At 49.4% G+C, this 27,581-nt stretch overlaps 2 protein-coding genes and 1 pseudogene across 2 annotated transcripts; 2 read left to right on the top strand and 1 right to left on the bottom strand.

Annotated features, from left to right (window-relative positions):
- Positions 1 to 1,879: 1,879 nt before the first annotated feature.
- KLRG2 (killer cell lectin like receptor G2) lies at positions 1,880 to 25,087 on the bottom strand. The gene is made up of 5 exons (XM_012447473.2): positions 24,310 to 25,087; positions 20,163 to 20,264; positions 19,647 to 19,792; positions 2,412 to 2,515; positions 1,880 to 2,056 (listed from the first exon to the last, which is right to left on the bottom strand). The coding sequence occupies exons 1-5, from the start codon at positions 25,085 to 25,087 to the stop codon at positions 1,936 to 1,938; spliced, it is 1,251 nt and encodes a 416-aa protein (XP_012302896.2). The 3' UTR covers positions 1,880 to 1,935.
- Positions 17,629 to 18,469, top strand: LOC135268665 (LYR motif-containing protein 4). The gene has a single exon (XM_064361497.1). It carries the CDS (start codon positions 17,844 to 17,846, stop codon positions 18,117 to 18,119), a length of 276 nt encoding a protein of 91 aa, XP_064217567.1. The 5' UTR covers positions 17,629 to 17,843; the 3' UTR covers positions 18,120 to 18,469.
- Positions 25,088 to 26,121: 1,034 nt separating the features above from the next.
- LOC135274592 (U4 spliceosomal RNA) lies at positions 26,122 to 26,275 on the top strand (annotated as a pseudogene).
- Positions 26,276 to 27,581: the final 1,306 nt, after the last annotated feature.

Raw genomic sequence — 27,581 nt, 5'->3', positions numbered from 1 at the left:
AATTGGCTGCGCATGATGGCGCATGCCTGTAATCCTACCTACTTGGGAGACTGAGGAAGGAAAATCGCTTGAACCTGGGAGGTGGAGGTTGTGGTGAACCAAGATCGCACCATTGCACTCCAGCCTGGGCAACAAGAGTGGGACTCTGTCTCTAAAACAAACAAAAACCAATTATCTTGATGAATTCAGAAGTCCAATAGGTTTACAAAGCTATTTAAAATTGTGAAACATTTCAGACACAATCAGTTTTATTTTTATTACTTTTTTAGCTGTACCTACTGGGATGGGAGAGTTCTGAAAGTTAATAGTCTTGGATGTTGCGGTCTTTAACTCAGTATTTCTGTTCTGCCAGTGCTGCCCTGAGCACTAGAACTGGGAGAGCAGGGAGCAAGGGCTAGAGCGGGACACAGCATAAACGTTCTGTGGGCCAGAATGAGAACCCAGATTGGAATCAGCTGTGGTTGTTAACCCTGCCTTTTTCCTCTAGGGAGAAATTGTCATTTTAATAAAATCGAGGCTCAGAAATGCTAAACCGCCATCCCAATGTCATGAAACCAATCGGCCACAGCTGGGTGACTTTGACTACCGCATTTCCCTTCTCTGAAAGGTACTGAGAAGCCTAGATAAGGTTCTGTATACTCATGACCTACAGATGTGTCATTTCCCTGGGCACAGACCCTGGGAACACATGGCAGGGCTGGGGGCGGTCACACACACAGCTTCCTGCCCACATGGGCTGTATCTTGATTGGCGCCTGCCTCAGTTGAGCCACGCATTTCACATTCAGCCAGGACAGTTCCGTTTCCCTTTTTGTTGTTACGTCTCATGAGTGTGAGAAGTTTCTCCCATCTAGGTCTCTCCATCCCATTCGCCCATACAAGTTACTGGTTCAAATGCATCAATAAAGATTTCTGTTTGTGAGGGATCTGGGTGCGTGGTCTGACTTTAGAGGGAAGGCTGGCTTGCACGGGCCAGGTGAGTGCCTGCTCAGCACCAAGCTGAGACGCAGGCCCAGGCTCCTGCTGCTTGGAGGTCTAGCTGGACTTGAGGGACTATACAACCCTGTCAGCCACTTCCTCTAGGCTGAAGGTCCTCACTGCACCCCAGCACAGAGACATCTCCAGGCTGGTTGTGTCGCAGCTGTGGGTGGAAGAGCTGCCTGGAACCTGCCGGCATTTCTCCGAGTCCTTTCTCACTCGGACTCCTCAGCTTCCGCCTACCAAGCTGGGGAGCTCTGCTGGCTTCTCCTGCTAGGTGGCCCTGTCCTCTCTGCCTTGTCTCACCCTTGGGCATCAGCTTGCCAGTGGCAGGCCAGTCCACATGTGGGATCTCCACCCGGAATCTTTCTGTCTGCCAACCCTTTGCCAACTCTCAGGACAGGGAAGGAAACCTCGCTCTCCCCTCCTCCAGGGGCTGGCCGCTCTTTTTGCTTGGTTATTTTCCACAGAGGCTGCGGGTAGGCTGTGTCCGACGTACACCCATCTGCCTGAAATAGAATTCACAGCAATGATGTTATCCCTGCCAGGTCCCATTGCCACTGAACAACGGGACTCATTTCCACGAGCCGGAATGAGAACCTAATTGGAGTCAGCTGTGGTTGCCAACCCTATCTTTTTCCTCTAGGGAGAAATTGTCATTTGAATGAAATCAGGACTCAGAAATGTTAAACAACCATCTCGATGTCATCAAACCAATCAGCCACAGAAGTGGAGACTAATATTGGCACTCAGGCCTGAGCCACAGAAAATCTCCTTTCCCTCGGATGCATCTTCCTGGGTTGAAGTCCAGCTCCTAGGCTCGCTCATGTGGGCCTGCTTGAGCAGAGCAGGGAGACCCAGAGCCTGGGTCCAGGCAGAGGCTACCCAGCTCTCAACTGGCCTCCCCCTGTAGGGGTGCTGCATCTGCCTGGCAGGCTGAGAACAGGCAGAGCCCAGATCACTGGGTCCCCTTGGCACAGACCCAGGGTCTTGGAGTGCTGCAGTTTGCAGCCACCAGCGTGCCTTCCTCCAGGGCCCCGCAGTTGATATCCGGATTGTTCTCTCCATCCTTGGGGAGTCTGGGGAAGGGTGGGAAGGGAAAGGAGAGATGTTCAGGGTGCCGGGGCCTCACTTCCCAGCCAGACCCTCCAGCCCGTGTCAGCCTGCGTACTGAGCGAGTCACTGCACTGGTCAGCCACGTGACACTGGATGAACCCCCAAACCTCCCTGTAAAACAGGGTGACAACCCTGCTTGGGTGAACGTGCTGGGAGCCCAAATAAGGAGTGGAGTGATAGGAACTAAGCAGGCGCCAGGCCACGGGCATGGGTGTGGGCTGTTTTCGGAGTGGCACTCCAGGCAGGGGGAGCAGCAAGGAGGCAGAGCATGGGGACAAACAGAGGATCCGAGGAGGGGGAAAGCCCGCGGTCACTCACAGCTCTAGGGGCAGGGGGGTCCCATCGATCCAGTGCCAGCCCTGGGGGCCTCGCCGGGCCCCCACCCAGGAGTGCTTGGAGACTAGGTATCTGCTCAGAAGGTCCTGAAGGAGAAAAGTAAGCTGATCACTCCCCTGGACCCTGGTGTGGCTCACCTGGGCCATATAGGTTCCCTGGGGCTCCCACAGGATCCCAGCTGGCCAATCCAGAGGGATCTGCTCAAGCCAGCGCTTGCAGAACAAAACAACTTCAAAAGCTGGACTGCATGCCTGCTGGGTGCCAGGCGCTGTGCTCAGGGCTCGGGGCCAGAACATGTGAACACCAAACACCACTAAGCAATGCTCAATGGGTGTTGAGTGGGCAAAGAAACAAGGAAGCTCAGAAAGCGAGGGAGGTGACTGGGTACAGTGGCTCATGCCCGTAATCCCAGCACTTTGGGAGGCCGAGGCTGGCAGATTACCTGAGGTCAGGAGTTCGAGACCAGCCTGTCCAACATGGTGAAACCTTGTCTCTACTAAAAAAAAAAATATATATATATATATATATATATATATATATTTAGCCAGGCTTGGTGACAGGCACCTGTAATCCCAGCCACTTGGGAGGCTGAGGCAGGAGAACCGCTTGAACCTGGGAGGTAGAGGTTGCAGTGAGCTGAGATCGCGCCACACACTCCAGCCTGGGCGATGAGAGGGAAAACTCCGTCTCAAAATAATAATGCATGATGCAGACATGCAGGAACAACAAAAATCAAAGTAATGGAGAGCTATTAGAGATCTTTCTTCTTTTAAGTATTTGCCCTCAATGTCACATTATTTTTAACAATGAATTAAAGCCAAAAAGACGTTATTTTTAACAATGAATTAAAGCAAAAAAGACGTTATTTTTAACAATGAATTAAAGCAAAAAAGACAATGCTTTAAAATGTATATTTAAGATTTTTTTTCTTTTTTTCTATGAGACGGAGTTTCATTCTTGTTGCCCAGGCTGGAGTGCAATGGTGCGATCTCAGCTCACTGCAACCTCAACCTCTCGGGTTCAAGCTATTCTCCTGCCTCAGCCTCCCAAATACCTGGGATTACCGGCATGCGCCACCACGCCCAGCTAATTTTGTATTTTAAGTAGAGATGGGGTTTCTCCTTGTTGATCAGGCTGGTCTCGAACTCCCAACTTCAGGTGATCAGCCTGCCTTGGCATCCCAAAGGGCTGGGATTACAGGCGTGAGCCACCGCGCCCGGCTGAGATTTTTTTTTTTTGAGATGGAGTCTTGCTCTGTCACTGAGGCTGGAGTGCAGTGGCACGATCCCAGCTCACTGCAGCCTCTACCTCCCAGGTTCAAGTGATTCTCCTGCCTCAGCCTCCTGAGAAGCTGGGATTACAGTCGTGTGCCACCACACCGGGGTAATTTTTGTATTTTTAGTAGAGACAGGTTTTGCCATGTTGGCCCAGGCTGGTCTCAAGCTCCTGGCCTCAAGTCATCTGTCCACCTCAGCCCCCCAAAGTGCTGAAATTAGTGGCATGAGCCACTGCACCCGGCCAAGATTTTTTAACTTGGAAAAAAAAAGTTTAAATATTGCAAGTTCCAGGGTGGGGGCGTGGTGGAGGGGGCAGCGATGCCGGCACAGCCCGTATCATCAGCTTGGTCTCTCTGCAATGTCATTTGGCTCGACGTAGAGCAGCACCACCACTCCTCCTCCTGCTCAAAGGGTGATTTAGCTGAGAAATAAATCCAAGAATATAAAGGGAAAAAGTGGGCCGGGTGCGGTGGCTCAAGCCTGTAATCCCAGCACTTTGGGAGGCCGAGGCGGGTGGATCACGAGGTCAAGAGATCGAGACCATCCTGGTCAACATGGTGAAACCCCGTCTCTACTAAAAATACAAAAAATTAGCTGGGCATGGTGGCACGTGCCTGTAATCCCAGCTACTCAGGAGGCTGAGGCAGGAGAATTGCCTGAACCCAGGAGGCGGAGGTTGCGGTGAGCCGAGATTGCGCCATTGCACTCCAGCCTGGGTAACAAGAGCGAAACTCCGTCTCAAAAAAAAAAAATTAAATAAAGGGAAAAAATGAACTTATCTTAAGATAACACGGTGCTATTTGTGAAGAAAAAATGGAAACTCCCCAAATGCTCAGCAATCGAGAAATAACTAGGTAAATTACAGGATGTCAACATGATGGAAAATTATAGTGCCATTAAAAATGACAAGTGTGTAGAAAATGTCAGTATGCAGGAAAATGTAAATATGAAATCATGCCAAATGAAAAAAGAAGACTACACTAGCGAGTACACATCACTCACAACAATGTCAAGAAGCACATATTCACATTGATGCAGGTTAGGAGCGGAGTTCAAATGAATTTCGCATATGCTCAGTTCTTCTTCCCCAAGAAAATGGTTTAAGTCAACAAAGACAAGCCCTGGAATTAGAAAGCAAGCACTGGAGTGATGATTGTCCCGTTGGTGCCACGTCCTCCATCCCTCAGGGGTTAGTTAAAGGTTGCTTTTCTTACAGACACTGGGCTGACCCTCTCCAAGGTGAACCAGGTGCTCCTTCCTCCCCTTGGCTTCCATCACCTTCATAGAATAGAGCTGCCTCTTTATTTTTTATTTCATTTTTTTGAGACAGAGTCTTGCTCAGCCACCCAGGCTGGAGTACAGTGGCACAATCTCAGCTCACTGCAACCACCATCTTCCGTGTTCAAGCAATGCTCCCATCTCAGCCTCCCGAGTAGCTGGGATTACAGGCACTCACCATTGTGCCTGGCTAATTTTTGTATTTGAGTAGAGATGGGATTTCACAATGTTGGCCAGGCTGGTCTTGAACTCCTGACCTCAGGTGATCTGCCGGCCTTGGCCTCACAGAGTGTTGGAATTACAGGTGTGAGCTACCGTGCCTGGCCTCTCTTATTTATTTGTATATTTATTTATTTTTGAGATGGAGTTTGGCTTTTGTTGCCCAGGCTGGAGTGCAATGGTGTGATCTTCGCTCACTGCAACCTCTGCCTCCAGGTTCAGGTGATTCTCCTGCCTCAGCCTCCCAAGTAGCTGGGATGACAGGCATGCGCCACCACACCTGACTAATTTTGTATTTTTAGTAAAGATGGGGTTTCTCCATGTTGGTCAGGCTGGTCTCGAACTCCTAACATCAGGTGATCTGCCCGCCTCGTCCTTGCAAAGTGCTAGGATTAAAGGCATGAGCCACCATGCCCAGCCTGTCTTTTTTTATTTAGGAGACATGGTCTCACTACATTGCCCAGGCTGTCCTTGAACCCCTGGGCTCAAGCGATGCTCCCACCTCAGCCTCTGAAGTAGGTGGGATTATAGGCACCCACAAACATGCCTGGCTAATTTTTGTACTTTTAGTAGAGACAGGGTTTCACCATGTTGGCCTGGCTGGTCTTGAACTCCTGACCTTGTGATCCACCCGCCTCAGCCTCCCAAAGTGCTGGGATTACAGGTGTGAGCCACCGTGCCCAGCTGAGCTTGTCTTACTCAATATCACACTATGATAACCCTGCGCACAGTAGGTCAGCTCAGTGAAACTGCCTCTCCACACTCACTGCCAAAAATCAGCGAGAGCCACAGTGAGCCCAGGCCATCAGGCCACTGTGTGTCAAACCCATCTTCTGCTCCTCAAGGCTAGCACCCACCAGTTAACAGCCCAGAGAGAAGCCAGGGGCAACTTCCAGGCTGAAGGTTGCCAATCTTACCCTTCTTGAATCCTAAAGACCAGATTGGGTGGGAAAATGGAGAGTGGTGAGTGTGCTGAACAGAGAAAGCACACTGGGTCCCAGGGCGGGGCTTGGCAAGGAGCCCTGGAGAGGATGGGAGGAACCCAGGCTGCGCTGAGGTGTGACTCAGTGGGCAGAGTGGCCCAACACCGTCCTCCTGGGAGCAGTCGCCTGTTTGGGAAGGCACACCAGGGCTCAGTGCCTCTCCCAGAGCTGAGATGGGGCCGGGCTACCCCGTATGCAAATTCTGGCTCCCTGACTTGTGAGCCACGTGACAAGTTACCCAACCTTTCAGAGCCACAGCGTGATCCTCTGTAAAATGAGGATGCTTGTGATGAGGCTTGAGATAGTAACATATAAAGCCAGGGTCACCTAGACACACTCATCCCAAGTCCTCTCCCCTCTGACGTGTGGTGGGCAAAGCTTGTGCCCTGCCCCCAACACACCTGAGCTTTGCTTCCAGCAACCCCAAGAGGACCCTGCCCTTCTGTCACGGCCCCAGGCCTTCTGGCTCTTTCTCCCTTTCCCTCTGGGCCTCCCCAGCCCCGCCTAGCCCCAGCCACTCCATTCCGTTCTTTTCCTTGCAGTTGAGACTCCCAATCTCATCGTTAGCAAAAATGGTGGTGTGGGGAAGGCACTGTTCAGAGTTATAAATAAACTCCAGGAACTTCTAAGTAATTTATGGCTCAAAGGACTGCTCTGTGCAAAAGATCCTGAGTCCTCCTTAAGTTGCGGGTTCTCCAGCTCTTCCACTAATAAGAGGAGAAGGAATGTGATCCTGAGCGGAATGGACTGAAATCTCACATTTTACATCTTAAAATTACAGAAAGTTATTTGCTATGCCTTCATACATTTCTTTTTTAAAAATTGTGATAAAAGATTCATGGCCTTCCTCCTGGCCGCGTCAAAAAAATAATAATAAATAAATAAATAAAAAGATTCATGGCCAGGTATGGCAGCTCAGAGCTGTAGTCTTAGCACTTTGGGAGGCTGAGGAGGGCAGATCACTCAAGCTCAGTATTTTGAGACCAGCCTGAGTAACATAGTGAGAACCTGTCTCTATAAAAAATACAAATATATATATATATTTTTTAATATTTGTATTTTTTATAGAGTGTGTGCTGGGTGTGGCACACTCCTGTAGTCCCAGATACATGAGTACTCAGGAGGCTGAGGCCGAAGGATGGCTTGAGCTCAGGAGGTCAAGGCTGCAGTGAGCCACGATCGGCACCACTGCGTCCCAGCCTGGGTGACAGAGCAAGAACCTATCTCAAAAAAAAAAAAATTATGACGTAAAATTTACCATTTTAACCACTGTAAGTGTACAGTTCAAGGGCATTAAGTATATCCACATTGTTATGAAACCATCATCACCAACCATCTCCTGAATTTTTCGTCTCCTGAAACTGAAGCTATCCTCATTAAACAACTCCCCACCCATCACTGCCCCAGCAACCGCCATTCTACTATCTTCTACATATGTTTTAATATTAAAATGTTTCAAATTACTTTTTTTTTTTTGAGACAGAGTTTCACTCTTGTTGCCCAGGCTGGAGTGTAATGGCATGGTCTCGGCTCACTGCAACCTCTGCCTCCCTGGTTCAAGCCATTCTCCTGCCTCAGACTCCTGAGTAGCTGGGATTACAGGCATGCACACCGTGCTCAGCTAATTTTATATTTTTAGTAGGGATGGGGTTTCTCCACGTTGGCCAGGCTGGTCTTGAAACCTAAGGTGATCCGCCCCACTTGGCCTCCCAAAGTACTAGGATTACAGGCATAAGCCACTGCAACCAGACTCAAATTACTTTTCTTAATCCTAGGATGTGTATTTATTCATAGTTTAATCTTTTAGAAATCAGGATCGGGCTGACGTTCAGCGTGTGCTGTTAAGGTAGCTTTCTCCCTCCGCCACTCTGCAAAGCACAGCTGTTATTAAACCAATAGAGAGCACTTACAACTTCCTACTTTTCACTACTCCAGAGCAAAACAGGCTCCTGGGGAACATGCCTCATCTTTCCTGTACTTCTGGGCGTCCTGGCCCTGGCACCTTCCTGGGGTTTGTGAGCGCAGCTTGTATGTGTGGGTCCCGTGCTCCCCTCCCTGCGCCAGGAGCTTCTGGTCCTTGTCCAGAACATAGGAAGATTCCAGAGTTCCACACCTATTATATTCCAGATTTTAACTGCCTGGATCTTGAATCTTAGCTTTGGTCTTTTTGCAGGGAAGGGGTTATCCAGACTATGATATGTTTTCTGCAAATTTACTTACGTTTCAAATGAGATGCTGTATGTATTTGTAAATTCTTTATCTCAGGTTCTGTTTCCAGTTTGGATAGTTAAGCCCACCTCCCTCCATTGACAACAGGGAGGTCTAAGGTCATTTGAGGCGAACCTTTCTGATGCGACGCCTGTTTTGCTGGCTTCCAGTTGGCATTTGCTGCGCTCAATCGGTCTGTCTCAGGACAAAATGCCATGTTCTTCAGTCTTAAGTGCTGGCATTCTGTAAGTAAGTTATGGGATGAACTATGTCCCTGCAAAAATCTAATCCCTGCCCTGCTTGGGTCCTGGCCCCAACTCCAGGCACTCTCTGGAGACCACCTTTGGAGCCACCTACGTTCCTACAGGCCTTCGATGTGCAGATACCAGGCTGGGCCATTTGGTGTAGGAGCCTGGGGTGTTTTCTTTTGTTTTTTTGAGATGGAGTCTCGCTCTGTCGCCCAGGCTGGGGTGCAACAGCATAGTCTCAGCTCACTGCAACTGCTGCCTCTCAGGTTCAAACGATTCTCCTGCCTCAGCCTCCCAAGTAGTTGGGATTACAGGCACACACCACCATGCCACGTCCAGCTAATTTTTGTATTTTTAGTAGAGACCGGGTTTTGCCATGTTGGCCAGGCTGGTCTCAAACTCCTGACCTCGTGATCCGCCCACCTCGGCCTTCCAAAGTGCTGGGATTACGGGTGTGAGCCGCCGCGCCCGGCCTATGAGCCTGGGGTGCTTTCTTTGCACAGCCCGTTCCCATCTCAACGGCAACACCTAAGGGCCCAGCCCTGGAGCCGGGCGGAAACCGTTCTCTACGGAGCGCCTCTTGCCCTCCCGGGTTACCTTCACTCTGGCATATTCCCCCAATCACAGCATATATTATTTGTGGAACACTTAAGACAATAAATGTTTTTCCTCTTACAAAATAATCTATGCTCACTGTAAAACCTCATCTCCAGCAGGTGTTTACATGAGGAAAATGGGACGATACCAGCAAGCCTTTCCTGAGCCTGCTGTGAAAGTTATGAGGGGACCTGGCTCAGTGTTAGTGGTGGCTCCAATGTAGTTGTCTTGGTTTGTTTAGTGTGTTTTCTGTTACTGTCACAGATGACCACAGAAAGGGTCATTTATAAGGAAAATAAATTACTTCTTACAGTTTTGGAGGCTGGGTCAGGTGCAGTGGCTCATGCCTGTAATCCCAGCCCTTTGGGAGGCTGAGGTGGGAAGACTGCTTGAGGCTAGGAGTTTGAGACCAGCCTGGGCAACAGAGTAAGACCCTATCTCTACTAAAAATAAAAATAAAAAAATTAGCCAGGCATGGTTTCAGCTACTCAGGAGGCTGAGATGAGAGGATTGCTTGAGCCTGGGAGGTCAAGGCTGGAGCAAGCCATGATCACTGCACGGCACTCCAGCCTGGGCAACAGAGCGAGACCCTGTCTAAAAAACAAGAGGGCTGGGCACAGTGGCTCACATCTGTAATCCCACTACGTGGGGAGGCTGAGGCAGGCAGATCACTTGATGTCAGGAGTTTGAGACTGGCCTGGTTAACATGGTGAAACCCCGCCTCTACTAAAAATATAAAAATTAGCTGCATGTGGTGGCAGCTGCATTCCAGCTACTTGGGAGGCTGACGTTGCAGTGAGCTGAGACTGTGCCACTGCACTCCAGCCTGAGAGACAGAGCGAGACTCTCAATTTAAAAAATAGAAAGAGGCCGGGTGAGGCGTCTCCCACCTGTAATCCCAGCACTTTGGGAGGCCGAGGCAGGTGGATCAACTGAGGTCTGGAGTTTGAGACCAGCCTGGCCAATATGGTGAAAACCCGTCTCTACTAAAAATACAAAAATTAGCCAGGTGTGGTGGTGAGACCTGTAATTCCAGCTACTTGGGAACCTGAGGCAGGAGAATCACTTGAACCCGGGAGGCAGAGGTTGTAGTGAGCCAAGATCACACCACTGCACTCCAGCCTGGGTGACAGAGCAAGACTCCATCTCAAAAAAAAACAAAAAAAGAAAAGAACAAAAGAAATGTGGGGGACACATTGAAACCACAGCAGTAGTGTTGGGGTGGAGCTTCTTAGCCAGGGCACTCAGTGCAAATATCTTTTCTGACACTTTGATCAAGGGCAAGTTACTCAGCTTTTCTGTGCCACAAGATTCCTTATCAATGCGAGAGAAAAAAGAACCATCGCCTCCACATCACAGGGCTGTGTGGACTTTATGATAGTGTTCTCTTTTGAACTTATAAAAACAACTTGATACAAATCAAAATGTCTGTGTGTCTGTCTTTAAGTGTTGAGATTCCATAAGTGCTACAGGATCAATTCTGTCACCCTAAAGTTCATACATGGGTGCCCTAACCCCTAGTACCTTGGAATGTGACTGTATTTGGAGTCACACCTTTAAAGAAGTGATTAAGGGCATGTAAGGCTATTTGGGTGGTCCCTAATCCAATGTGACTCAGGTTGTTATAAGAGGAGTAAATTTAGACATACTGGGTGACATTAGAGATGGGAGGACACAGGATTGCCATGTGAGGACACAGGGAGAAGGGCCACTACCTCAAAGCCAAGGCAAGGCCTATGGAAACCTGAAACCTGTCGACACCTTGATCTTAGACTTCCAGCCTTCAGGACTGTGAGAAGGTTTCAGTCTGTCTCAGCCTCTTGAGTAGCTGGAATTACAGACACCCGCCACCACGCCCAGCTAATTTTAGTGTTTTTTAGTAGAGACGAGATTTCACCATGTTGGTCAGGCTGGTCTCAAACTCCTGACCTCAGGTGATCCACCTGCCTCAGCCTCCCAAAGTGCTGGGATTACAGGTGGAAGCCGCTATGCCTGGCTAATACAATAAGATTTAAAAAAAGATTTTACTTCTTTAATAAATGGGAAACTAGGCCGGTGGCTCACGCCTGTAATCCCAGCACTTTGGGAGGCCGAGGTGGGTGGATCACCTGAAGTCAGGAGTTCTAGATCAGCCTGGCCAACATGGTGAAATCCCATCTCTACTAAAAATACAAAAATTAGCTGGGCTTGGTGGCAGGTGCCTGTAATCCCAGCTACTAGGGAGGATGGGAGAATCGCTTGAACCAGGGAGATGGTGGTTGCAGTGAGCTGAGATCGTGCCACTGCACTCCAGCCTGGCCAGCTGAGGGAGACTCCTTCTCAAAAAAAAAAAAAAAAGAGCCAAGCGTAGTGGCAGGTGCCTGTAATCCTAGCTACTTGGAAGGCTGAGGCAGGAGAATTGCTTGAACCCTGGAAGTAGAGGTTGCAGTGAGCTGAGATCAAGCCACTGCACTCCAGCCTGGCAACAGAGCGAGACTGCTTCTTAAAAAAAACAAATCAAAACAATTCACTTCCTGCCCAGTCTCTCACAAGTGTCCCCAGGAGTTCTCAGGAGGGCTCCTCGTGGCTCCTCCAGGCACTGCAGGTGGCTGGCAGGACAGACCCAGTAGCCAGTTCTTCAGGGCACCGTTCCTCTGCTCTCACTCTCATTGTCTATCCCCAAGTGAGGTGGCTCGAACAGAGGTGAGTCTCCAAGAGGTGTGGATATGACAGCCAAAGCGGGTGGGATAAAGGGCTGGGAAGCCCAATACAGAGGGTGGGGCTACCAGGCCACAGGCTGTTTTGGAGTTCCCACCTGACATGTGGCACTTCCTGACCCCTAATCCCTAGGCAGAGCAGGGACCCTAATCCTTTTGTAATGCATGACAGGCACTTCCAGGAACTCTCCCAGAGGAAAAAAAAAGCTAGAAACTCCCTCCCCTCTCCACTGTGCAGGGCAGAATACCTTTGATTTCAGGTAAGGATAGTCCAACAAAATGTCATGCATGCAAACATCTTAAGTGAAATATTAACCAGTCAAGTCCAGAAATATTTTGGGGGAAAAAAAGTCATGACTAAGTAGACTTGATCACAGCAAGCCAAGAATAAAACAAACAAACCACCATGAGAGATTAAAAGAACAGAAAAGGTATTATCATCCCACTGGATGCATAAAAAGCATTCAATGATTTAAACTCATTCATATTTAAAACTCTTAAATAAGAATAGAACTTTTTAAAATGATAAAAAATAGAAGGAAAAAGGACAAAAAGAATGGGAAGAGAGGCTGGGTGCTGGTAATCTCAACACTGAGAGGCCAGGCAGGGAGATCATTTGAGCCCAGGAGTTCAAGACCAGCCTAGGAAATATACTAAGATGCTGTCTGTGCCTATTTAAAAAAAAAAAAGCCAGGTGCAGTGGCTCACACCTGTAATGCCAGCACTTTGGGAGGCTGAGGTGGGCGGATCATGAGATCGAGACCATCCTGACTAACACAGTGAAATCCCATCTCTACTAAAAATACAAAAAATTAGCTGGGCATGGTGGCATGTGCCTGTAGCCCCAGCTACTCAAGAAGTCGAGGTAGGAGAATCACTTGAACCTGGGAAGCGGAGGTTGCAGTGAGCCAAGATTGCATCATTGCACTCCAGCCTGGGTGACAGAGCAAGACTGTCAAAAAAAAAAAAAAAAAAGAATGGGGCCGGATGCAGTGGCTCACACCTGTAATCCTACCACTTTGGGAGGCTAAGGTGGGCAGATCACGAGGTCAGGAGTTCGAGCCTAGCGTGGCCAACATGGTGAAACCCCATCTCTACTAAAAATACAAATAGTAGCCTGTAATTCCAGCTACTTGGGAGGCCGAAGCAGGAGAATTGTTTGAACCCGGGAGGCGGAGGTTGCAATGAGCAGCAGAGCAAGATTCCATCTCAAAAAAAAAAAGAATGGGAAAAGACAGCTGCAGATGAGAAACATCAACATTTTGGAAGCCGGACAACTGTAACGGCATCACAGACCTGAGAAAGCTCAGTGGTTTTCAGGAAAGGGACAGATAGACAGCTGGGAGAAAGCCAAGAAATACCCCAATTTGTATTGAGAAGCCCCCAAAGCTTATGTATGAGAGACAACAAGTCCCTCTGAAAGCCAATGATGTACAGGAAAAAGGACCTGGAAAAAGGACTGGTTGAAAGTCTGTAAAGGACCCTCTGCCCCCAGTCCAAAGATCCATTCATCTTTCCTATGCAGCGAGGTAACTGGCAGAACTATTTGGAAAGATGAACCACAGAGGCTTTTAGAATCTAGGATACCAGGTTCAGCTAAGGGCGAAGCTGTTTATACTAAAAAGGGAATGGGATGCGGTGGCTTGCACCTGTAATCCCAGCACTTTGGGAGGCTGAGGTGGGTGGATCACCTGAGGTCAGGAGTTTGAGACCAGCGTGACCAACGTGATGAAATACAAAAATACAAAAATTAGTTGGGAGTGGTGGTGCAACCCAGTAATCCCAGCTACTCAGGAGGCTAAGGCAGGAGAATCATTTGCACCTGTGAGGTGGAGGTTGCAGTGAGCCGAGATTGCTCCACTGCACTCCAGAGACTCTGTCTCAAAAAATAAATAAATAAAAATTTTAAAAATAAATAAAAAGGGAAGAATGTTTAAGTGCTACACACTTAGAGGTAAAACCACCCCCTTCTCTCCCCGGAATGATGACAGCTCAGCACTCACTAAGAAAATGACTGAGGTGCTGGGTGCGGTGGCTCACGCCTGTAATCCCAGCACTTCGGGAGGCTGAGGCAGGTGGATCACCTGAGGTCGGGAGTTTGAGACCAGCGTGACCAACATAGAGAAACCCCATTTCTACCAAAAATACAAAATATTAGCCAGGCGTGGTGGCACATGCCTGTAATCCCAGCTACTCGGGAAGCTGAGGGAGAATTGCTTGAACCTGGGAGGCGGAGGTTGCAGTGAGCTGAGATCACACCATTGCACTCCACCCTAAGCAACAAGAGTGAAACTCCATCTCAAAAAAAAAAAAAAAAAAAAAAATGCTGGGAGGGTGGCACACTGCAACTCTAAGGACAGAAGCTCCTGCACTTGGGACTCTTCCAGATCTCACCTTCTGCATCTCATCTGGCTGTGTGTTTGTATCCTTTAAAATACCCTTTGTAATTAACAAGTAAATGTGTTTCCCCAAGTTTTGTGAGCTGCTCTAGCAAATTAATCAAACCCAAAGAGGGAACGTGTGAGCCCCAACTTGAAGCCACCCAATCAGAAGTTTCAGAGGCCTGGACTTGTGACTGGTATCTGAAGCCAGGCAGCCTTAGGGACTGAGGCCCCAAATGGTGGGATCTGAAGCTAGCTCCAGGAAGACAGCATCAGAATTGAATTAAATTACAGGACACCCAGCTGGTGCCCACTGCTTGGTGCATAAGAGAAAAAAAAAACACATTTGGTCACAGAAGCCTTCTGGGTTGATGGCTGTTATTGTGTGAAAGCAGAGAGACAGTTTGAGTGTTTTTCCTACACACCAGTCAAGCTAACAATTAAGTGAGAGATTAGAATAAAAGTACTTTAAGCACAAAAGGTCTCAAGAAATTGAGGCCAGGCGTGGTGGCTCCTGTCTGTAATCCCAACACTTTGGGAGGCTGAGGCAGGTAGATTGCCTGAGCCCAGGAGTTCGAGACCAGCCTGGGCAACATGGCAAAACCCTGTCTCTCCTCGGGAGGCTGAGGTGAGAGGATCACTTGAGCCCAGGAAGTGGAGGCTGCAGGGAACGGTGATCATGCCACTGCACTCCAGCCTGGGTGACAGAACGAAACCTTGCTCCAAAAATAAAAAGCTGACGTCTCATGTATTTGCTTTTTTCTAGGAAGTTTACAGAGGATGTGCCCTACCAAGAAAAAGATAGAAATCAATGAAAAGATATGCGATCTAGGAAACAGGGAATCCCACCTAGGAGAGAGGCAAGAGGCATGCTGAGGACGCAGGTGAACAGAAATTCCGGAACATCTGTGCAGCAGGCCTCGCAAGCAACCAGTCCAGATGGAACAGAGAGGATTCCAGGAGGCTGTCTGGCCCAGCCTCACTATCCCTTTTTATTTATTTATTTATTTATTTATTTATTTATTTATTTATTTATTTATTTTTGAGAGAGAGTCTCACTCCGCTGCCCAGGCTGGAGCACAGTGGTGCGATCTTGGTCTACTGCAACCTCTGCCTTCCGGGTTCAAGTGATTCCCATACCTCAGCCTCCCAAGTGGCTGGGACTACAAGGGCCTGCCACCACGTCCGGCTAATTTTTGTATTTTTAGTAGAGACAAATTTTCACCAGGTTGGCCAGGCTGGTTTTAAACTCCCGACTTCAGGTGATCTGCCTGCCTCCTCAGCCTCCCAAAGTGCTGGGATTGCAGGTGTGATCCACTGCGCCCAGCCTCACTATCTTTTCCTGAATGTTCTTTGAAAGGTGCATGTGGCCTTGTTCACCTTGATCTTCAGGTCACATGCTCCTGTCATATACTCTCGTAGCACTGGGCACCATCCCTTCACGGCACAGATCAATGTGGTCATTAAACATCTATTTCTATGATTTCCTGATTGATGTCTGCCTCATCCACTCCTCCTTTTTTTTTTTTTTTTTTTTTTTTTGAGACGGAGTCTCACTCTGTCACCCAGGCTGGAGTGCAATGGCACAATCTCAGCTCACTGCAATCTCCGTCGACTGGGCTCAAGCGATTCTCCTGCCTCAGCCTCCTGAGTAGCTAGAATTACAGGAATGTGCCACCATGCCCAGCTAATTTTTGTATTTTTGGTAGAGATGGGGTTTCACCATGTTAGTCAGGATGGTCTCGATCTCTTGACCTTGTGATCCGCCCTCCTCTGCCACCCAAAGTGCTGGGATTACAGGCATGAGCCACTGCACCCAGCCCTCACTGCTCTCTCAGCTTTGTCAGGGTGGGGGCTGTGCTATTCTGGCTCATTGTTGAACCCCCTGGTGCCAAACACAGAGTAAGTGCTTAATACACATTCATTAAAGCACTGACAGAAGGAATGCTGCGTTTTCATACATACCAGAACAGCTAATATAAATTCCTGGCACATGCCCCCAGGTAAAATTAAGCCAAACATTGCTGGGAATGTAAAATTTCGCAGCTCCTGTGGAAGACAGATGCCAACTCCTCAAAAAATTAAACATAGGATTACCATATGGTCCAGCGATTCTCACTTCTGGGTATATACTCTAAGAACTGAAAACAGGGTCTCAAAGAGATTATTTGTCCACCCAAATTCATAGCTGCCTTATTCACAACAGCCCAAACACAGAAGTGACCCAAGGGTCTGTCCACTGACCAATAAACAAATAAGCAAAGTGTGGTACATACAGGCAATGGAATATTATTCAGCCATAAAAAGGAAGGGAATTCTGATACAGGCTACAATATGGGTGAGCCTTGAGGACATGATGCTAAGCGAAAGAAGCCAGTCACAACAAGACAAATACTGTGTGATTCCAATTGTATGAGTTACTTAGAGTAATCTAAACCAGAGAGAGAGAATGTAGCATGGTGGCTGCCAGGGACTGGGGGCGGGGGAGATGAGGAATTAGTGTTTAGAGGGGTTAGAGTTTCAGTTGTACAAGACGAAAAGAGTTCAGGAGATGAATGGTGGTGATGGGTGCTCAACATTATGAATGTATTTAACACCAATGAGCTGTACACTTAAAATGACTAGCACGGGCCAGGTGCAGTGGCTCACGCCTGTAATCACAGCACTTTGGGAGGCCAAGGCGGGCAGATCACAAGGTCAAGAGATAAAGACCATCCTGGCCAACATGGTGAAACCTGATCTCTACTAAAAACACAAAAATCAGCCAGGCATGGTGGCACATGCCTGTAATCTCAGCTACTCAGGAGGCTGAGGCAGGAGAATCACTTGAACCAGGGAGTCGGAGGTTGCAGTGAGCCAAGATCACACCACTGCACTGCAGCCTGGGAGACAGAGAGAGACTGTCTCAAAAAAACAAACAAAAAAACCCAACAACAACAAAATGCTAGGATGGTAAATTTTATGTTATGTGTACTTTAACACAATTTTTTTAAGCGGGAAAAAAAAAGCCAGGCACAGGAGCTTACACCCATAATCCCAGCACTTTGAGAGGCCAAGGTGGGAGAATCGCTTGAGTCCAGGAGTTTGAGACCAGCCTGGGCAACATAGCAAGACTTCTGTCTCTACAAAAAATAAATTAGCCAGTCATGATGGCACATGCCTGTAGTCCTTACTACTCAGGAGGCTGAGGTGGGAGGACTGCTTGAGCCCGGGAGTTCGAGGCTGCAGTGAGCCATGACTGCACTACTGTACTCAGCCTGGATGAGAGAGTGAGGACCGGTCTCGAATAAAAAACAAAACAAAACAGGCCCTGAGGCCTGCCTGTGCCCGCCTCGGAAGAGGCCCGCGACGCCGGGTGTCGTCCGCAGTCCTCGGGAGTGCCCGCCTAGGCCTAGGTCCGGCCTGCTGGCAAGGCCGAGCTTCCGCACTTTATTTCGTTCGTAGTTTCTGTACAGACTGAAGTTCCGTGGGTTGGGCTGTACTTGGGACCTCTCCGAAGAGGACCCGTTTGTTTTTTTCTTTCCAAAATGGCAGCCTCCAGCCGCGCACAAGTGTTAGATCTGTACCGGGCTATGCTGAGAGAAAGCAAGCGTTTCAGCGCCTACAATTACAGAACGTATGCTGTCAGGAGGATAAGAGATGCCTTCAGAGAAAATAAAAATGTAAAGGATCCTGTAGAAATTCAAACCCTGGTGAATAAAGCCAAGAGAGACCTTGGAATAATTCGTCGACAGGTCCACATTGGCCAACTGTATTCAACTGACAAGCTGATTATTGAGAATCGAGACATGCCCAGGACCTAGCGAGCCGGGACCAGCCACCAGCAGCGGCCAGGGACCACCTTCAGCATCCACTCTGTGTTTGAGATGGGAGCTCCCAAAGCCAACTTACAATAGCCTCTTGCGCTGCCTGCCCTGTGGGAGCTGATAAACTGAGTCACATTTGCATTCTGCTGCAGCCTTACTGAAAAAGGACAGCTGTCTGTCCTTGGTTCAAGTGTTAGAATGAAGAGCTGGAGCTCGTTCAGAATAATGCCGTGTGTTACCGCGTCTCCCCTCCATCCCACTCCTGTCTTGTAGCTCATGACCACTGTGTATAGTATTTCTACACTTTGTTTCTTGGTCCTTGACAATAAAAAGAATTGTCTCCCTGAGCCTTTCACACCAGAAAAAAAAAAAAAAACAAACAAAAAACAAAAACAAAAAAAAAAAACAAAACAAAAAAAACAGTTATGCCAAGGGCTGGATCCTGTCTATTGGTTCCTTTTTGTAGATGCTCTCAAACCCACTGACTGGATTACTATTCAGCAAACATCCACTCCTCTCCCTCTCCCGTGGGGATGGCATATTCTACACCGGCCCTTTGATAGTGGGCTTGGCCATGTTATTGCTTTGGTCACTGAAACGTTGGCATGCGTGGCAGGAGTGGTGGCTTCAAGTGATGCCTGCACAGTTTACCTTGCTTCTCAGACTTCTGCCTGCTCTCTTATGAGCTTCTCTCAGGTAGAAGGATGAGGCTTATGGGGCAAACACAAACCCAACTTGCAGCCTCAAACCAAGCCCCAGCAATCTGCATTCTAAAGCTGAGCTGTCCAGTCAAACCCAGCGGATCAAAAGATGATCCAGAGACCAAAAATTAAAAAATAAGTGCTTGGCTGTGCGCAGTGGCTCATGCCTGTAATCCCAGCACTTTGGGAGGCTAAGAAAGGAGGATCCCTTGAGACCAGAGGTCTGAGACCAGTCTGGCCAACATAGTGAGACTCTGTCTCTCTTTTTTTTTTTTTTTTTTTTTTGAGATGGAGTTTTGCTCTTGTTGCCCAGGCTGGAGTGCAATGGCATTATCTCGGTTCACTGCAACCTCCAGCTCCTGGGTTCAAGCCATTCTCCTGCCTCAGCTTCCTGAGTAGCTGGGATTACAGGCATGAGCCACCACACTCGGCTAATTTTGAATTTTAATAGAGATGGGGTTTCTCCATGTTGGTCAGGCTGGTCTCAAACTCTTGACCTCAGGTGATCTGCTCGCCTCTGCCTCCCAAAGTGCTGGGATTACAGGCATGAGCCACCATGCCCAGCCAACCCTATCTCTTAAAAAAAAATTTGTTTTAAGCTGGGCATGGTGGCACATGCCTGTAGCTACCCAGGATTCTGAGGCAGGAGGATTGCCTGAGCCCAGGAGTTAGAGGCTGCATGAAGTTATGGTTATGCTACTCCTCTGCACCTTAGTGACTTCTTTGATAAGGGTTGGACTTAATCATTAAGCTTCTTTCCAGTGCTAGGATTCTGTGGTCTAGAAGGATCTATGCCCCCCTAGACTGGCCACCCCTTTCTCACCTGGGTATGGCTCAGCAGGGGGAGGGTAGCGTGGTAGGCTGAGCAGAAAGCCTGGCTGGCTTCCCAGGCCTGCGCTTCTGCAGAGAGGTAGTAACAGTGTTCCTCAGACAACACCCAGCCTGGGGGGCATGGCTGGCAGCTGGTTCCTGCAAGCACAGAGACTGCTGGTGAGCTGCAGGGTAAACCACATTAAATAAACAAAGCCTGGCTGCTGCCTCAACTAAAGGGGCATGGAACTGGCAAACCTCAGGGTGGGCAGGGCTCCAGGGAGGCTGTATAGTCTGTGCAGTGCACAAAGTCCCTCGGGGCGGTGCCTGGCGTCTGACTGCTTATCAGGGCACAAGCTGTGTCCAGTGGGAGGAAGTCGCCAATTTTCCTTTGCTCATCAAGCCCCAGGTCTTCACGTTGCATCTCTCAGTGTCTCTTTCTAATTCTAAGGTGTTGTAAGGGCTGGAAACCCAGTTCCAGTAGTGAAACAGCAGGGAGAGGGGACGGGGACTGCAGAGGACACCATACCTGCTCTTGAGGCCAGGACCACAATGACAATCCCGGAGACTGCCAGGAGCACAGCCATGACCGCCAGGGCCCAGCGCAGGGACGTCATGTACACTGACATACCTGGGACGGGGGCAAATAGGACAGTCGTGTTAGCGGAGACCATCCCAACCAACCCAACTCAGAACCAGAGACACAGAGAGCATCGCACCCACCTCGCGCCAGCACCCGCCGCTTCAGCCTGGGATGCCAACGTAAACCACAACATTTAGGTTCCAACTTTATATTCAGGAGAAAGAAGCCAAATTTTCTTTACTTTTCTTTTCTCTTCTTTCTTTTTTTGATGGAGTCTTGCTCTGTTGCCTAGGCTGGGGTACAGGGTACAATCTCGGCTCACTGTAACCTCTGCTTCCCAGGTTCAAGCAATTCTCCTGCCTCAGCCTCCCGAGTAGCAGAGATTACAGGTACATGCCACCATGCTCGGCTAATTTTTATATTTTTTTAGTAGAGACAGTGTTTCACCATGTTGGCCAAGATGGTCTTGAACTTCTGACCTTGTGATCCACCCATGTTGGCCTCCAAAAGTGCTGGGATTACAGGCGTGAGCTACCGCACCCAGCCACCAGATAATCTTAAATAGTTAGAAGCCTTAAGATTCTAGGCCGGGTGTGGGAGCTCACTCCTGTAATCCCAAAACTTTGAGAAGCTGGGGTAGGAGAACTGCTTGAGTCTAGGAGTTCGAGACCAGCCCAGGCAACATGGTGAGACCCTGTCTTTGTTTTTTTTTTGTTTATTTTTGAGATGGAGTTTTGCTCTTGTTGCCTAGGCTGGAGTGCAATGGTGCGATATTGGCTTACTGCAACCTCCGCCTCCCGGGTTCAAGCAATTCTTCTGCCTCAGCCTCCTGAGTAGCTGGAATTACAGGCGTGCGCCACCATGCCTAGCTAATTTTGTGTTTTTAGTAGAGACAGGGTTTCTCCATGTTGGTCAGGCTGGTCTTGAACTCCTGACCTCAGGTGATCCACCCGCCTTGGCCTCCCAAAGTGCTGGGATTATAGGCATGAGCCACCGAGCTTGGCCGAGACTCTGTCTTTACAAAAAGTAAAAATGTAGCCAGGCATGGTGGCATGCACCTGTAGTCCCAGCAACTTGGGAGGCTGAGGTGGGAGGATCACTTGGGCGTTGGAGGTCAAGGCTGCAGTGAGCCACAGTTGTGCCACTGCACTCCAGCCTGGGGGACAGAGTAAGATCCTGTCTCAAAAAAACCAGATTCTATATAAGAAAAGGAACAAATAATTGGCCAATAACCATTTATGAAGCACTTAATGACATGACATACAGAAAATAGGGTAAGACCCTGTACTCAAGGAGCTAACAGGTAGGCAAAGGGACCAGGGGATAAAACTACCAAACAAGACAGGAATGAGGGCTGTCTTGGAGCTTGGCGGCCTGGCTTAGAGCACCACATGGCTGGGAGTTGTTGGCAGTAGTGTTCTTGATGCTTCAAAACCAAGTGGACCAGATGGCTGGAATGCGGCCGCCAAATGACAACAAGCAGCAGAGATGGGAGAGCCCTCCAGGAGGGAGAATGGTGCAGCCAAGGGCTCCGAGACGGAACACACTGAAATGCCACATTTAACCCTGCCTGTTAATGGAGTAACCAGGGAGGCCAGAGACGAGAACTTGGAGAAGAAAAGAATGACTTCAAATGCTTAATTACAGCCATGGTCAGCTACAGACATTCAACCTAGAAATTCACACCCATCTGAAGTAACTGAGCACTCCTGAATTTGACCTTGGTCATGACACTGAAGTGTAAAATCAACTATAGCAAAAAAATAACTCTCTTCTCCCAGAAACCCTGCAGCAAGAGGCCCTAGAATTCTCCCACATCTCAGGGACCACGGCCAGCAATGACCACACCATCAATGTGAGGGTTGTAAGCACGAAATCATCATATTGGCCAACACCTGGAGAAGAAGAGGATAATAAACCTACCCATCACCTAAGTCAATATAATTATGGTGGCTGAACACTAAATTTAGCTCTACCTTTTATACAACAAAGCAGTAAAGAAATACAGTTGGTTACAAACACCTCACACACTTAATTCCAAGGAGGACTCACCTTAATTCCAAGCTGCTGAGTTTAGAAATGGCCCCCCACAGAGCTACCTGTCTCTCTCAAACTACCAGTCAAAGGAAAGTCCCCACCCCACCTTGCTTTTTAAAAGAGCAATTCTGTTTTATTAATTTTTTTTCTTTTTTGTAGAGACAGGATTTCACCATGTTGCCCAGGTTAATCTTGAACTCCTGGACTCAGGAAATTCTCTCTTCTAGGCCTCCCAAAGTGTTGGGATTATAGGCATGAGCCACTGCACCTGGCCAAAAAAGGAATTCTTATTTTTTATTTTTTGAGATGGAGTCTCCCTCCATTGCCCAGGCTGAAGTGCAGTTCTGGGATCTTGGCTCACTGCAACCTCCACCTCCCAGGTTCAAGTGATGATTTGCCTGCCTCAGTCTTCTGAGTAGCTGGGATTACAGGTGCTGCCACCACGCCCAGCTAATTTTTTGTATTTTTAGTAGAGACAGGGTTTCACCATATTGGCTGGGATGGTCTTGATCTTCTGACCTCGTGATCCACCCACCTCGGCTTCCCAAAGTGCTGAGATTACAGGCGTGAGCCACTGTGCCCGGCCGAAAAAGAAATTCTTAATTACTCAAGTAACGCAATTACACTCTCCTTGTAAAAGCATGAAAATACAGATGAAGCTACAGTCTCTCTTAGATACGTCGGGGTGGGAGAATCGCTTGAGTCTAGGAGTTCGAGACCAGATATGGTAGAATGAAAGAAGAAAAAAAGAAGAAAAATCTAAAAATAAAAGAAAAAATAAAGTCTCAGCTGCACACGGTGGCTCATGCCTGTAATCCCAGCACTCTGGGTGGCCGAGGCAGGTGGATCACTTGAGGTCAGGAGTTCCAGCTCAGCCTGGCCAACATGGGGAAACTCAGTCTCTACTAAAAATACAAAAATTAGCTAGATGTGGTGGTATGCACCTCTAATCCCAGCTACTTGGGAGGCTGAGGCATGAGAATCAGCCTTGAACCCGGGAGGCAGAGGCTGCAGCCAGCTGAGATCGTACCATTGCACTAGGAAATCAAGGTTCTTTAGCCCTTGGTTTAAATCTTTAATCTTTAACCCTTAAATCTTTAACTGGATTTCCATGTTTCCTGGAAGGCAAAAAGCAAAGAGCCAAGCATCGGCATCCACCCGGCATCTCGCCATCCCACCCACTCTCCCCCACAGCCCGGGCCATCGGCATCATCTCTAGAGCGCTGTTTCAATGTGGTAATGCTCCCTCATCATCCAGTCCCAGAACCTACTAGACACGCGACCCTGTTGACCACACTGTTCTAGAAACTCTCTCCTTTTTTTTTGGCTGGGGCTGGTAGCTCACGTCTGTAATCCTAGCACTTCGGGAGGCTAAGGTGGGCGGATCACTTGAGGTCAGGAGTTTTGAGACCAGCTGGCCAACGTGGTGAAACCCCATCTCTATTAAAAATATAAAAATTTTATATTTTTATTAGATATTAAAGAAATGCCGGATGTGGTGGCGCAAGCCTGCAGTCCCAGCTACTTGGGAGGTTGAGGCAGGAGAATCTTTTGAACCCAGGTGTCGAAGGTTGCAGTAAGCCGAGATCGCCCTATTGCACTCCGGCCTGGGCAACAAGAGCGAATCTTCGTTTAATTAAAAAAAAATAATAATAATAAAAAAAAGTGTCTTTCCCATGACCCCAACGTCACCAGACTCCTTCTTTGCAGGAATTTGGCACTAGATCTGAGAGATCCAGAGCTGAGAGTTGTCGGAGGTCCTAGTAGGGCAGGCAGCTCCCTAGAGAGAAAGCTCAGTAACTCCTGCTCTGGACCCAAGGGTTTGACTGGGGAGTGGCTTTATTCTTCTACCGCAAACAATGTGAATTACAGTTACATAGACAGGAATGTTATTGACTGTAAGCCAGAGAGGCCAGATGGGGTGGGGCATCGGGACAGCCGACTGGGTCCCTTAGTGGGTCCGATGTCCAGTGGTCCAGGGCTGGGCGGGCGTGGGGGCTTCCGCCACATCCACCCGACCTGGAGGCGCCGGCTGCCGGCCCAGGTGAGCACTCACCCAAGTGCGTTACGGCCCGGGGCAGCTTCTTGTCGCGGTCCAACCCCGCGCAGGACAGCAGCGCCGCACCCTCCTTCTCCAGCCCCAGCTCCTTACAGCGGCAGCACGTGGGGGAGCTCGGGGAGCCGGCGCTTCCCTCAGCGGGGCTGGCCCGGCCCTCGGCGTCGCGGCCGCTCTCCTTCCGGGCTGCAGCCAGCGGCGAACCGCGGCCCCACGTACCGCCCGGGTACGGTGCGCACTGCAGGAGCTGGTGCGCGGGGGCCGCGCTGCGGGAGAAGGCGGGGGACTCGGGCACCGGCACCGTGAGGAAGCGCGTGGAGGGCCGGGGCGAGGGCGTGCGGCTGCCGCCGGCCGCGCCCACGGGCTTCACGAGCACGTCCACCTGCAGCTCTATGGGCGCCCAGGCTCCGGGCGCAGGCTCAGCCCCGGGCGCCTCGCTATTCCGGGGCGTCTCGGCCGAGGCGGGGCCCGGCGACGGCGGCTCGGGGCAGGTGGACCCCAGGCGACCGAAGGCGCCGTAGCCCAGGCTGAGCGGCGGCACGCGCAGGGGCCCGGGGCGAGGCGAGGGCAGCTGCTTCTCGCTCGAGGGCTCCCGGCCCGCGCCCGCCGCCTCCTCCACTGTTCCGGCCGGAGTCGGGCTGCTTTCGGGACCCTCAGGTTGTCGCGTCTCCGCGGGGACCTGCGGCTGCTCCAGCCCGGGAAGCAGGCTTCCCACGGGCTCCATTGGGAGTTCGGCCCCGGCTTGGCTTTCGGGTGCAGCCTCCTTGGCCCGCTCCATCCCGCGCACCCCGCACCCGGAGACGCTGAGGAGCGCACCTGGGCCCAGGTGCAGAGGGGCTTCACTCTCCTGCGTCTGGATTGGTCCAGCCGCGTCGCCCAAGTTGTCAGGCCACGCCCCTCCCCGAAGGGTCCCGCTGTGATTGGCTGTGGCTGCCGTTCTGCTGCCGCTCCGCCTTCGGGACACCCTCCCCGCCTCCGCTGGGAAGGGCGGCTGGGTCAGGCGAGGGTTGCAGGGTGGGCAGCAGCTCTCGGGGGACAAAAGCAGAACTACGAGCGGAGGCTCGTGGGAGAGAACCCGGAGCCCCGCCTGACCCTTCCCTCTTTTTTGTCTCTGACCCCACCCATTTTCCCCTCCAGCCTCTTGCCTGGGTGTTGGTTTTGAGAGTTACAGTTTGGGCGGGGAACGATTGTCTAAGCCTGTCTGGATCCTGGGACCTCAGAGAAATGAGAATCCAAAGGAATTGGGGCTGCCTGTGGAAAAGCAGCCCAGTTGGTTGTCCTAACAATCCGGTAGGGTTTCGAAAGAACGCTCCATCACACCCGGGAGGACTCTCCCACGGCAAAAGTGCCAGGAACAGTGACTCTGGAGGCCTGACTCCTACTAGCCTAATTTACTAAAGAGTGAGGAATCAATAGGCATGAAAATGTGTATTTTCAGGAGGAGGAGAGCCTGGTAGCCTGGTGTGGTCGGGTTCCCAGTCGGAGCCAGTGATATGAAGACCGTTTTAAAAATACAGATTCCTACGAGTGTGGGTGTGGGGACAGGATACCTGGCTGGGATCCACAGACCACACAGATAAGGCCACACAGATAAGGGGATAAGGCCTCTGGTATTTTTAAGTGCCCTTAGGATGGGGTTGGCAGATAAAACGCAGGCCACTCAGTTAAATTTGAATTTCAGTTAAACAAGAGATAGTTTCTAGCACAGTAGTCCTCCTTTATCCATTGGGATAGTTCCCTATGGATTTCATGAGACTCTGAGTATCCTTCCCATACCTCCTCCACTTTTTGCTTTATCATTTAAGACTCTGGAGCTTTGTATAGTGGCAGTATCGTAGCCGATGAGCTTTATCTGAGGCACGATTATTGCTAATTGAAAACTTTTCCCAATACCGCCCCCCGCCCCCGCGCCGTGATGACTTGCAATATAGTCGGCATTGGCAATTTTTGACAGTCTCTATGGAGACTGAATATGTTAAAAAAAAAAAAAAAAAAAAGACTATGGGTCCAGCGTGGTGACTCATACCTGTAATCCCAGCACTTTGAGAAGTCAAGGCAGGAGGACTACTTGAGTCTAGGAGTTTGAATCTGGGCAGCACAGGGAGACTTTGTCCCTACTAAAAATGCAGAAACTTAGCTGGGTGCAGTAGCATGAGGCTGAGGTGAGAGGATTGCTTGAGCCTTGGAGTTTGAGGCTGCAGTGAGCTGTGATTGTGCCATTACACTCCAGCCTGGGCAATAGAGTGAGACCCTGTCTCAGAAAAAGAAAGGAAGGCAGGAAAGGAAGGAGAGAGAGAGAGAGTAAGGGAGAGAAGGAAAGGGAGAGAGGAGGGAAGGGAAGGGGAAAGGAGTGGGGAGGGGATGGAAGGGGATTGGAGAAAGGATAAGGAAGGGAGGGGAAGGAAGAGGAGGGGAGGGGAGGGAAGGGGAGAGGACAGGAGGCGAGGAGACACGAGGGGAGGGAAGGGAGACTCTGCAAGTGGCTGAAAACCCAGCTCCCACTGCACTCCACGTTTCTCTTGAGGTGAGGGCCAGGATTCGACACAGTCTCTCTGTACCTCTTGTGACACAGCACATCAGCCTGGCACTACAAGGCCATTATAACTTCTAAAGTGGGACATCCTAAGATAGGTGAATTACCCAAATGTTTCAAGGGGGTTCAGATGCTAGCTGACAAAAAAGAACAAATATCTACTGTGATCTTTCTTTTCATCCTTCTCTCGCTTTCCCTCACTTTAAAATCCTGTTTTCTGCTTGCAACAGCAATACATGCCTGCAATACAAACTGTAGATATTACAGAAATGCATACTGTAGAAAATAAAGGTCCCCTGTTTTCTATGCCCCAGAGATTTCTGTTATTAACACTTTGGTATGCAGTCTTCAAGATTTTTTAAAAAATGTATACAGTAACGTATACTGTTATTATATATACAAATATCTTTATTTTTAAAACTTCACTCATATTAAATGTTTTCCTATGTGTAATTTATTTAAGAAGTCTCCTATTGATGGACATTTGAATTGTTTCCATTTGAGTGACTAAAAAATTACTGCAATGCTGAACATGATATAGATATAATTTAGTGAGAATCCTTGTATATATTGTTTTTTAAAATCACATCTCTGATAATATCTTCAGAATAGAATCATTAAAATAAAATTGCTGAGCCAAAGGTGGTCGGAGTTTTGGATATGATGGGTACTGCTAAATTACCCACAAGAGGCTCAGCAGACAAAGGATGAGAGGGCTGTTCCTGTCTGCACCAGCACT

Source organism: Aotus nancymaae, unplaced genomic scaffold (genome assembly GCF_030222135.1).
Source record: "Aotus nancymaae isolate 86718 unplaced genomic scaffold, 86718_ANA_hifiasm-v0.15.2.pri h1tg000002l, whole genome shotgun sequence".
Taxonomy (NCBI): domain Eukaryota; kingdom Metazoa; phylum Chordata; class Mammalia; order Primates; family Aotidae; genus Aotus; species Aotus nancymaae.
The sequence above is the reverse complement of the archived record's forward strand: the minus strand, read 5'-3'. Positions and strand labels throughout refer to the sequence as shown.